General features: G+C 32.0%; 1 protein-coding gene and 1 pseudogene across 2 annotated transcripts; both read right to left on the bottom strand.

The window, feature by feature from the left end:
* Positions 1-3452: 3452 nt before the first annotated feature.
* LOC132803444 (protein PHYLLO, chloroplastic-like) lies at positions 3453-4445 on the bottom strand. 2 transcript variants are annotated; one of them, XM_060816507.1, is made up of 2 exons: positions 4177-4445; positions 3453-3974 (listed from the first exon to the last, which is right to left on the bottom strand). In XM_060816507.1, the coding sequence occupies exons 1-2, from the start codon at positions 4268-4270 to the stop codon at positions 3658-3660; spliced, it is 411 nt and encodes a 136-aa protein (XP_060672490.1). In that variant the 5' UTR covers positions 4271-4445; the 3' UTR covers positions 3453-3657. The 2 variants fall into 2 exon arrangements, with proteins under 2 accessions (XP_060672490.1, XP_060672491.1); XM_060816508.1 differs by having other exon boundaries at positions 4219-4445.
* A 3185-nt stretch (positions 4446-7630) lies between these two features.
* LOC107417093 (protein NRT1/ PTR FAMILY 5.10-like) lies at positions 7631-11418 on the bottom strand (annotated as a pseudogene).
* Positions 11419-13218: the final 1800 nt, after the last annotated feature.

The raw sequence follows: 13218 nt of genomic DNA, 5'->3' as shown, positions 1-13218 counted from the left end.
AAGCTTGTGGTAATTCGTGAGGTTGTATGACTAAAAATAATTGCAATCGTAGAATCTTTGCTGGAAGGTTTAACTATAATCCTGAAGCAAAAGTAATGAAAAAATACAAATGCATTTTCAGTAAATGAGTACAGAAAATAAGCCAAATAATTATGTTATTAACGCCTAGTGGAATAGCATTTTAAATTCAAATGAGTAGAATAGCATTTTAAATACAAATACAAATGCATTTTCAGTAAATGAGTAAAGATAAAATACAAATGCATTTTATGTAAATGAGTACAAATGCTGTTTAAATGTTGCATATTAACACCTAGAGAATAGCTACTCTTGACAGACATAGTAGATCAAGTAGATTAAGATGTCAAATTTGTGGCACATGTGCTAAATCATAACATAACATTAGCTTGAATGGATGCAATGTTGATAATGTGGTGTTCTGTGGATTATTTTGTTAAACATCATAAATATAGTTACATTTAGCATGTCATTCGTTTACAATAACATTAGAGAAGTGGACAAATTCGATTGTCCAATCGGTTTGCTTTTAGAAAATGGAAAAATTAAATATTCCGATGGAACTGCCGTTAAATTTTCCAACAAGCAAGTGTTTCATAATTATTGATGGACCGTATGTAACAAACAAAGGTTGTAATTTTCAAATGGAAATTTCCGAACCATTTATGGATTGTTTTACATAAAATAACACCAACATAGAACTTGCACTTATATATCATGTCAAAACGTGACAAACAATGAATCCAATATAAGGGAAAAATGTATACATATCGGTACACATATTTATATATATATATATATATATGTAAATATATACACATACCAAAAAATCTTTAACTCTGATCCGCAGAAACATACAATTTAATTACACCCTTTTGAAGTGTATGGGCTCCACAATGAAGATTTTCAGTCTTGTTGTTATCAAAAAAGGTTGGGGGTATGCAGGGAGAGTGAACTGAACTGAAGGTGGTATTGTGTTTTCTGCAATGATTCCTCAATGCGAAGAAAGGCTGAAAGGTATGTAACCAACAAAAGAGAAAGAGAGAGGAAGACACACAGGATTCATTTAATGTGGTAGCAGGGAGAGTAAGAGAGAGGGATAGAAGTTAATGAGGGTAGATGAGAAATGAGATATGGTAAAAAAATTTGTTTTAATATTTCCACTTTATTCGACAGTTAATGAGAAATGAGGGTAGATGAGAAATGGGAAACTGCTACATTTATTTTACACTTTCATATCCATTTATTTAAATAGTTTCCACAAGTGCACAATTAATTTCCTCCTAACAACTCTCGTTTGGACATACTACCATGGAGCCACATTTTAAAAGTGATTGGAAGAAGCTTGCAAGCTAGGAATCACATTTTACAATCTAAAACTAACTACATTTCAATGCATACCATTTAAACAAGTTCTAATGGTCAGAAACTAGAAAGCCAATATTTGAGAACTCAATTACCATCCATTTAAATTATCATCCTTCTTATTTATTGCTTTTCCACATATCAAATAATATGGAGAATTTAATAATGAAATTGGATCCTTATACATCATATTAACATGAGAATCATGTACAAAAACTAAAAACAAAATCTGAATTAGCAAGAGGAAATTGTACAAGTGTTTTATGAATAAAAACTAGAGAATATTACAGCTCCTACAAAAACCTCTGTTGGTATCAATCCCGAATTGACCCAATGTTCCCCATCAATGTCAAAATCTCGAACACCAACTGGCACCACAATTGGTATAATGCCAAACTTTAGTGACAGCATTAAAAGCATACAGGGCACCTCCACTAAAACGGAGACCGATTTGATACCTGAATGAAATCAAATGAAATATCTGCAGTTAGTTACAATATTTAGCATACAAGTTTCAAAGAAAATAATTAAATACCTAGAATATCCATAGAAGTATAAAGGTTCAAATCTAACAATTGAGGCAATAGCTCATACCCAGTAATATCCCTTGCTCTCTATGAATTTTATAGAACCAAATCCAATCTCATAGATTGATTTGCTAAAGGATGCCCAAATATCCAAAACAGCAAAAAAAGGAAGAATGTGAAAATGTTTTCCATCAAATTCTTTTGCTACTTCCTTGTCAACCTCTGCCAACCTTCCAAAGTGCAGCATCAAATTCATCCACCAGTAATCTAACAAGTACAAAACATGTAGCAGAGAACAAACTACACATCACAGATGCAACAAATCAAACAAAACATCAACATGATCAACATTCAACAATGCTTTGGAATGCCAATAACCAAAAATTAATAAAAATAAATAAATAACAAACAGTAGAAGAATAAGAAAAAGCGTACCATTACACAACACAACTACGGTAATAAAAAGATAAGCAATGGCACCAGGCAACTAAGTACAGTAAAGACATACATTAAATAAGTATCACATGCAACTACGTAAAGTAATAAATTAAATAACTATCACATGCAAAACCGTGACTAATGAACAGTCGAAGTTTTACCCTTGTTTTGCAAGAGCTCATTTGTTCTATCTATGGAGAAACCACAAACATTACTTAAATTCAATAGCATCTAGCTACCATTTTTAGAGCTGTCAAGGAAAAGATTCATACAAATCTAAAAGACCCAAGTATCCATGTAAAATAATGTACACCTAAATGCAGATAAAAAAATTGCCACTACAGTATGCATCATATTTGCAATACCAAATGCAAATTATCAAACACGCAGGAACCTTAAAGGCAACAGATTTTGCATCATAATTAGATGCATAACCATAAGCAACTAACCATCATTACTTAATCAATTTTTCATACCAACCACAAATTTCCAATAAATGGACAAAATTATTTTAAATTTCATAAAATATTTTAGAGCCTTTAGCATATATGTTGAAACATTCCTTACATAATTGCCAATGAAGAGTTCACGTTAATATTCAATTTCATTTTTGCCTTGTCATTTTCCAAGTAGACCTTTCAACAAAATAACTAACAAATCTTGGGTTCTTATTCAACACATATTCTGCTCATTAGCCTAAAGCCACTTAAAAAAATGATTACATAACCTCCTGCACCTTGATGTCAATGGAATAGGGTAAGCCGTAAGTCTCAATAGCTCCAAAATTGTCCATGACCCTCCAAATAGAAGTTTGAAACATCCATCTTTCAGACTAACTATTCAAAGGGCAACCTTTTCTTTTATGGAGTTGGGGAACTGTATTACAAACCCCCAACTTTAACCAGTTCAGCCATCAAGCTCAATAGGAAAAAAGGAACTCTTGTCCTAATAAAGTTAAAATTACTTTTCCATATATATATATATATATAATGAACAACAGACAACAAACAACAAAAACCAAATGCAACCCCTAAAGCATCATAGGAGACACTTTTGATGAGGGAGAAATAAGAGATACGAGAATCTAAACCTTTTGCTCGTTGTCTTCTCTCTTGAGATAGAAGAAGAACTCTGTGTAAAGTGAACAGCAGACCCAATTCCAAAAATTCCAACGGTTTCATTCACATACAATCACGATTTTCTGTTTCCTTTGACATAAAAACAGAGGGAAAACCTCGCAAGACTCTGACTGACAGGCAAACTAATCCAAAGCTTTCGTACTGGAAGGCACAGCGACCTTTAGAAATCCTCACAGAATCACATATGAAATGAAAACCAAACAAAACGACATAGTATCAAAACAGCAAAGTGAAACGACATAGTATGTGAAATGAAAATCACATACGGAATTTTCCAGTACCTGAGACCGAAAGAACCCATTGGAGGTAGAAGGAAGATTCAGCTTCAACTTCCCCACAGCATCTTTGATACTCTCTAATCCCTTCTCAAGCGTTAATGCCGGGAGTAGAGTATGTGTAATGCAAGTCTCCACCACAAAATCCCCGTCCTCCATTCCCGAATGCTTGCTGATTTCCATTATCAGACCGTCAAATCGCACACCGAACACTACCTAAAACAAAAATTACAAAAGCATAAGGAAAAAAATTACAGAAATAGAAAAAACAAAAAAACATAACCCTAATTTCAATTCCAACTTATCCCAAAAGCAATCAGGAAAAAAAAAAAAAAAAACACCCCACAAATGTTTTAAATAAACCCTTAAAACCACTCATATCGAAAAGTCAAAGGAAAAATGAAGCAAACAGACCAGGCATTTTATTAGAGAGGCCAAGTGAAACAGCAAGCTTACGCATCTGCTTCCGCCATGCAGTACCACCCTTGAGCTTCGTATACAAATCCATGTCCTCCTTCTTCACAATACCCTAATTTCGAATTCCAAACCATCAATTTCTTTCTTTGTATGGAATTTTGGTGATCGGAGAGACAAAACGGGGCTGTTTGGCAAAACGGCAACTAGGTGAAGAAAGCTTGATGGATGAATGAGAAGAGATGAGCCAGCTTTAGGGAAGCGTGATGAAGGAGAAGAGAACAGTCGGGTGAAGAAAAGAAAGAAATAATATAAAATAAAAAATGGTAAAAATATTTAATTTGGATATAAGGGTATTTTGGAATTATTAAAAATTGAAAGGGTATAAAAAAAAAAAAAGATAACAAATAAAGGGGTAAAAATCGTGAAACTCATCCCTATGGAGACATTGGGCCAAATTCCCCGATTTTTAATGTATATTTAGTGCAAAGCACAGTCCATTGTGCTGCGTCTTAGGGTGCCCAGAAACTAAGCTCGAAACTCAACAGAGTGAGAAACCTAATTAGATATAATTCATAATTTTTTATGTATTTTTATTCAATTTACTATAAAATATTTATTATATGTTAAGTTGTATTTGTTTATCATTTATTTCATTTTGTATTTTATAATATCATAAATTAAGCTATTATTTTTAATTTTTCATAAAAGAATATTAAGGGGAAAAAGATTTCTGATTAAATATTAAACTTCAAAACCAAACAATTTTTATAGGCCAATCAATTAATGTTATATTGATTGAAAAAAAAAAAAAGGTTGATAATTATAGGCATTAATTAATTAATTAATTAATTAATATTATGATGTAACGATTGGGAATAATTTACAATAAAAGAAATACCAAATATTTCCCTAAATTAAGACTTAACTTTTACCTACGATAAAACTGGCAGACTTCCATCCACCCGATTTGGATCTTAGAACTGGACGACCTTTGTAGTCGACGACATCCTCGACGGTGTCGTTTAGAAGCTGGGTTTTGGCACAGGAACCAGAGAGGCTGATTATGGGATTTTTGAAAGATTGAAAATTGAGTGCTGGCTGCTATTCATGCAGATGCTATAACTAAATATCATAAAAATTTATTTATTTAAAAAAATATTTATTTATCAATAAATGAATAAGTTATTCATTTAAATAAATATTCTGTAATTTAAAAATAATTTTATATTATTTTTGAAAAATAATTTTATTAATTATATAATATATATTAATAAAGGAAAAAATCAATCAGTTTTTATCAAATCTATAATAATGGAATTGATCACAAATCAATTAACAAATAAAAAATAATAATAGAAAAATGTACTAATGAAAAAAATAAAAGTTGTTAAATAAAAAATAAGAATTATTAAGTAAAATTTTCTTACTATGTATGGTAAATATTTATATATATTATCCATTTTTTTACAAATTAATCAATTGATTTATATATTCCATAGATTTTAAAGAAAGTTTTTTAAAAAAATTATCATTTTATACATTTAACAAATTTATTTATTTAATATACTAATCCAAATTGAAACTTATTTATCAAACAAGGTCTATACGAAATTTTTAAATGAGTAATGCAAATTGTCCTACCAACATGCGTAGCAATTTTAAATGAGTAACGCAAATTGTCCTACTAACATACGTAGCAATTTAGTGTTGGTTCTTTTTTTTTAAGGAATTTATTATTGGCTCTTATCCATTGCTGTATAAGCATCCACTAAATATATAATGTGAGTTGTTGAGAAGTATTTCCTTTTTTGGGATGATAATGCTCGTTTTTTCCCCATCTTTTGCTAGTTTTGTCGTTTTTGCTGATATTATTGTTGATGTAATGGGTCATGAATTATGACTTGTCTGATGGCTTGCCAATAATTGGAGGGTCAGGTTGGGAACAATAATTGAAGGGTTAGGTTGGGAATCTTCTGATTTTCTTTTAAATTGATTATAAATCATATCTACATCTTATTAGTTTTAACATTTAATTTTATTTATTAATCTTTAAATTATCTAAAAGATTAAAATTAAAAATTACAAAATTAATCAAATATAAATTAATAATATATTAAAATTTTATTTAAAAAATATGAATTTTATTAGAATATGATAATTAATAAATATAATTTTTAATTTTAATTTTTAATAAAAAAAATTTTCATATTAATTTTAATATTAAAAATTGAATATTAGCATGGTTAATATCTATATATATTAATATATATAAAATTTTGCTATAAAAAAAAAAATCAAATTTACTTTATAAGATGAAAATTTAACGTCAAAAATTATTTCAAAAGAATCAGTTTTATTCTAAAATATATAGATATACCCTATATGCATATTAAGTGATAGTGTGTCCATTCTAAAGCAAAATTGACTTTTTCAAAATAATAATTTGTATAAGATTTTCACCTGTATGGAATGAATCTAATTTTTTCTACTGCAAAACTATATATACTTATATATAATATTTTAAAATATTATTTGTCATCTCAAAATGGATTCCAATAATACTAATTACCAATAATATAGGTACTTTGACAAACAAAAGAAAAAGAAAAAAAAAAAAAACTCTTGTATTTTATTATTATTCTTTTTGGTGTATATATGAAAGAAGAATTAGACAAAGACAGAAAATTCATACGAGGAAGAATCCTACACTCCTTATAAACATGGATTTGATTTTTAATGGAGGCCATGTCATTGCCTTTAGCCCAAACGAACTCTTCTATTTGAGCGTCAATATACTTCTTAAAAACTAGCTTGTTAATGTTCAACATTAGTCAATAATAAAAGCACAAGAAGAAATTGAAATTTTCATGGAAAGTTAGCTCAGTTGATAATGTTTTTCACATCTACACTTATAAATTCGCTTAGTTAGTAATATCTTTCATATTTATATTTATGAAAGTTGTGGATTTGAGATATCAAAAGAGAATTGGGGTAGATGTGGTTAATGATAAAAAATAAAAATAAAAAAATATTAAATGTTGATTAGGTAGCATTAAAAGTCACCAAAATATTGAAGGCTTTTAAAATGTAGATTTGATCTTAGATTGAATAAGACATTTTTAAATTGAGTTCAACTGTAGATGTGGAATATCTAGCCACAACAGCCCTTAAGTATCTATCTATTTGGCATGAGAGAATTCTATTCCTTAACGAAAACCTTAAGAGAGAGGTGTTCAATTTTATAGTTTGGAAGACTAACAATAAAATTATTATTGTTATTATTTTTTATTTTTGTTGTTAAATTTCTTTTTGTTTTTGCTGAGTTTTATGGTCCTATATATAAAAGGTCATATTTTAAAGGGGTGTGTGTGTGTATTGTATGTATACATTTAATTTATATTAAAACTAAGTTTATAAATTAAATATAACCAAGAATATGTAGTCTCTATACTATTATCTAGCTTTCACCTCTTGAATATTGCTTAGTATTGTTATAGCACTAATACTGTATCATCACACTTTATAGATGTAAGATCTTGCAAAGTACAAGTAGGCACCAAATCCTAATGCACTAAGTACCGCAAGTAGCCAATAGAAGTAATCAAGGTGTCCTCTGTTTAAATTTGTAGCAAACCAACTATCTTGGCCGCTTCCACCAGTTACTTTGTCAATGGCTGAGACAAGGAAGCTGCTTAAAAAGCTCCCCGCACCAAAAATACTAAGATACAAAGCCAGTCCTATGCTCCTTAGCTCATTTGGTACCTGATCATAAAAAAACTCTTGCAGGCCAACCATGGTGAAAACATCGGCTATTCCGAACATAACATATTGAGGAAGCAACCACCACACACTCATTGGAACTGTCACACTTGGCCTATCAACCAGATCATATTCTTGTGCAATTTTGAGCCTTTTCGTCTCCATAACAGCTGAAACTACCATGGACAGAGCAGATAGAACCATCCCAGTTCCTATTCTCTGCAGCATTGTGATACCTGATGGTTTTCTTGTGAATACTCTGGCTACTGGGACAAGAAAGTGGTCATAAATGGGAACGAAGAGAACAATGGCAAGGCTCAAGAAAGATTGAAGCGAAGCAGCCGGTATTTCAAACCGGGGTACAATTGTTCTTTTCATGGTAGCACCTTGCTTGGTAAAGAAAGTTGAAGATTGTGCAAACACAATAGCGTATGCCAGGCATGTCCCCCATATCGGAACAAGTCTAAGTACAGCTTTCGCTTCCTCAACCTCTGCCACGCTACAATATGTCTTCCCATCTTCCTTAGAACCATTTGGTACAATCAGAGCTTTGTTGAGGAATCTGTCAGAGTACACAATATAAATGATGCAAGAGGAGCTTTACCCTTAACAAATAAGCATTAATAAAAAACCAGAACAATTTTCATATACTTAAAAAGGAATATTCTCTTACTTGAATTTATCTGAACTTTGTTGAGGTAATCTTCCATGAGATTCCTCTTCAGTTGCTATCGCGGATGAATCTGTTCTCCAGTTCCTAATTGCTGTAATAAACACCGTACTAGTTAGTAAAAATGGGCTCTTTTCATCTTGTTTAATATTGGTATACCTATAAGTCCTAGTTCCAGCCAAGAAAACAATAAAACCAATTATCATTGCAATGCAAGGAACTCCAAAACCCAGTGCCCAGCTGAGATTTTCTTGTATGTAGCTTACAGTAAAATATGTTACAAAAGTGCCTGAATTTAAACCAAAATACCACCAGTTGAAGAATGAGCTTTTGGCTTTGAACTCCTCTGGATCTTCTCCATTGAACTGATTAGCTCCAAAAGCCTGAACATAAGGTTTGTGTCCACCTTGCGCAAATGCCACTAGATATAGCGAAAAGAAGAATAATACTACTTCGAACTGAGAAGGACCAGTTGAGATGGTCGTTTTGTTGATTTGGTTGAGAGAAGGGCTATAAGAAGGTAGCAGAGTTGACAGAGCTAAGAAACCTATTCCCTGTGATTGAGTAACAATCTTATCAAAGTGGAAAATTATTAGCTTAGAATATTTAAGATTTTTGTCCCTGTAATTCGAAGCAGCATCTATTTTATGTTTAGAACTTTATTTTATAATTTCAACAGCTTATAAACAATTCATTTCTGTAAGACAAAAAGCAAAATAAAAATGAAGTTCTGTGTATTATATCTATATGTATGTTATATGTGTCACAAACAGGTTGTTCCAAATATATATCTTAAGGTTTTTTTTTTTTTTTTTTTTTTCGTTTCTTGTTTTTCGTTTTTTGTTTTTTAATTTTTTTTTTTTTTAATATATACCAATATATAAAGGAAAATATCCATGGAACAAATAAAGTTAATTTGTTACACTTTGATGAAAAGGATTGCTAAACCAGTAAAGTATGCAGATTACATCAAATCTGGAAACGAGGCAGACTATTGGACGACCACCTAACTTAAGGCCAACAACAAAAACAGAAACAAGCAAAAGGGAGAGATCAATGTATTTTTGCTCCTAAAAACTACAAAACAGAGCAAATAATCTAAAATAATAATCATAATAATAATAATAATAATAATAATAATTTTTGTTTTCCATCTTTATTTAAGGAAAATTCTACCTTTGTATCTCTAATTTAAAAAAGGTTATATTTTAGGCTTTCAGAATTAACAATGCTTTAGAGGTCCACAATTTTAAAATTTGTAATATGATTAATAAAAGGATTAGAATGAATTCAACCGTTTTGGCTCCCTAATTTTAGCACTTAGAGCTAGCTAGCAAGCTCACGTACACCGCAGGCTAGTAAGACAAATGAGGCCCTTGCAAGGTGCCATAACGCAGAGAGACACACCGATAATATTAGTAAAAAAGTGCAATTTGTGATTCTTAGCATTTTTGTGACTAAAAATAAAATTCATAGCACAACAGATTCTTAGTATTTTTTTTTTTTTTTTTTCCTCCTTCGAAAAAGAGGTTCAACTAAACCAAAAGCCAAGCAACCCCAAAGGAAATCAACAACAGAGGACATAACTTAGCCATAAAATGAAAGATATCCTTATCTAGTTTATGATTGTGAGATGAATCATTCACCAAAAAAAAAAAAATTATGAGATGAATCTTTACTAGGATAGATTATTAAAAAAAAGAAAAAAGAAAAAAGAAAAGAAATTAATGAGGTCAAAAGTGTAAAATCGTAAAACAATATATTTAAAAGGGACCCTGTGGACCACCTGGCATTACTAAAGTTTGCAAGCTATAATTAAAGGGAAATGGAAAGAGAGAAACCAGAACGTAGAGCACTGAAGCAACCACAATGGTGCGGTATCGCCCCAGAAAGAATCAGCTACAAAAGCTCCCAACAGAGGCAGCAACAACGACGTTCCGGACCATGCGTTTACATTCTCAGCCGCAGTAGCCGTAGATTGTCCCAGCGGTCCGGTGAGAAAGTTTATTAGATTGGAACTAATCCCATAGTACGCGAATCTCTCAGTAATCTCCACACCTGTCCGAGTTCCAAAGAAAAAACAAATCATCCTTTGTTGACTAAATAATTAGTATGTAGAAATCCAGATTCCGATTGGTTGATGGGTTTTTACCTATGATAAAACCCACGGACCTCCATCCACCTGATTTGGACCTAAGAACGGGGCGTCCTTTGTAGTCAGCGACACCCTCCACCGTGTAGTCCAGCAGCAGCGGAGTTTCTTCACCGGAACGAGAGCTGATGGAATTGGAGATTGCCATTTGGAAGACAAAGTTAGTGTAGAGCGCCTCACCACAATAAAGCAGGGAAGGAAGAGTAGAATACCAATTGAACAATGAAACGTTGGCTCAAAATTTGTTTATAGAGCTTGAAAAATGCAGGATGGACTGTTGATATGAGCTGGTTTGGCTTTTCTGGTGAAATAGAATAATCAGTGAACGGAGTTCGATAATTATGATTATTATAATGATTATTATTGGAAAAAGGTTCTATAATTCTTATTTATATATTGAAGGGGTAGAAAACGTGGGTCAAGCCGGTCAAGTCCAGTAAGTGTGGTTTTTTTTTTTTTTTTTTTTTTTTTTTTTGGGTAAATCCAGTAAGTATGGGTTTGGAAGTTTAATTCAACAGAAAAAAAAAAGGAAAAAAAAAAGTGGTTTTATCCAAATAATTACTACCTCTCCTATCATTAGGAAATATTTCATTTATTAGGATAATTGTAAAAGTATTCCTCAAATTTTAAATAAATTACTTACACCTTTTCATGTCTGTTCTCTTTTCCACTTCTGTTTACAATATGTCTTATTTACCAAAAAAAAAAAAAAAACAATATGTCTTTTCTTTCTTACGTGGCAATTGGAATTATTGCTTTACCCTTAAAAAGTGGTGCTAGGAAATTCTGCTACAACAATATTAATTAGAAAAACTATTCTGCTACAACCCTTGAGTCATGTTTTCCAATTTTTCTGTCAGCGATTAGTAATTTGCTGTTAGGGTTCTGCAATTTTTGTATATTATAACCAGTGTTCTCCTCTACGATTTTACACATTTAAACCTTATTTAACATTTCCAAAACTCTTTAGAATGAAAAAGTTGCAGAACTTTCAAGCACTTATTGTTAGGGTAAAAAATATGGAGGAAATATAAAGTAGAATGTGGATAATAATGCTAATTAATATGCTATTTTCTGACATATCAATTATCTATATTTATTTTAACAACTATGAATATGAAAATCAATTGATATATGATCAGATAATATACCTCGAAAGAGTAATATAACTGTTGTTTCTAATCGTCAGGTGAGGCATAGCATATATAGAATTACATACTTATTGTTTACAAAAATATGAAATTTTCATCAACTAAGTATTGTTGTTTTTAATCAGTGTACCATATAATACTAATATGTTTGTTTAGTATTATACTATAGCAAGCAGGTTTGCCATAATACCTGTAGTACGGTAAGGATCTTTAAGTAGGTCCATTCCACAGGTTCATTGTCATAATACTGTCAGGACCCGTCCGGAATTCCTTCCCCGGAACCCTAGACAGCCCTGATCCCAGGGAAACCCTACCGAACCTTCCAACGGAAAATCCGGCAGAGCCTCCCCTAAGGGATTTACTTACCACAAAATTTCCTGCACTGAAAACACACTTCTAAAATTATCCCCTTATTCCTCCCACAGTACTACAAATCGATTCCACAAATTGCAGCACTTAAAAAAAATAAATACAGTAATCCAGTGCAAAATAAATACAACAAGAGTGAAAGAAATATTACAACTGCAATAAAAGAATAACAGGGTACTGCCGAACTAAAACAGCGAGGAAGATCAAGTCCGCTCCGAGTGAACACCGACAACCTGGTACCTAGAGGAACGGAATTTAAGAGTATGAGATGCTAATCATCTCAGTGAGCGACCCTACTACTATACCATATAATATCACAGTAATAAGTATAAATAATAATTATTTGGAAATAATATTTTCTCTCAAAACCCTTACAATTCTCTCAGTTGGAAAGGTTCCCCTTTTAAAACAATTTCACAAAACCCTTTATCCATATTCCCCGAAAACCAAGACATCAATTAAATACCAGAAGCGGTAACAATTATATTTTTAATTCCAATTCAGTTTCCAAACATTTTATTTTTAAAACACAGTTCTAAAAATCATTTGATGCACCCACTATATACCAGTGGCGCCAACAGTACCCAGCGTCCCAAGGTACCGCCAGACAGGAGGTTATAGAAAGAAACCGGCATACGGTCGCGTGGCGTCCCACTGCGCCGCTGCTAACCTGGTGTCCCGGCCAAAGGGGGGTGGCCGCCCTCTCCGATGGCATCCACAGGACACCCTCATAATATCAACCGCGCGCTACTCACACCCACCTGCGCGCTAATCACAACCGTGTGCACACTAACCATATCACATATACCATATCACATAATCAGAACACCAGTACGTGCACGGTGCATCTAAAAATTATAAAATCCATAAATTGAAATCATAAAACAAATTTCACATTTTTCATAAACATAGCGGGCATAATCCATCCGCTTGAACCG

This window comes from Ziziphus jujuba, chromosome 4, assembly GCF_031755915.1.
Source record: "Ziziphus jujuba cultivar Dongzao chromosome 4, ASM3175591v1".
Taxonomy (NCBI): domain Eukaryota; kingdom Viridiplantae; phylum Streptophyta; class Magnoliopsida; order Rosales; family Rhamnaceae; genus Ziziphus; species Ziziphus jujuba.
The sequence above is the reverse complement of the archived record's forward strand: the minus strand, read 5'-3'. Positions and strand labels throughout refer to the sequence as shown.

What these genes read in the sequence shown, in the direction of transcription:
- LOC132803444 (XM_060816507.1), bottom strand. Translation starts at nt 4,270, where the DNA reads ATGGATTTGTATACGAAGCTCAAGGGTGGTACTGCATGGCGGAAGCAG. An exon ending in CCTCTCTAATAAAATGCCTG is followed by an intron (nt 3,975 to 4,176) that starts GTCTGTTTGCTT and finishes TGTTTTAGGTAG; the next exon opens with TGTTCGGTGTGCGATTTGAC.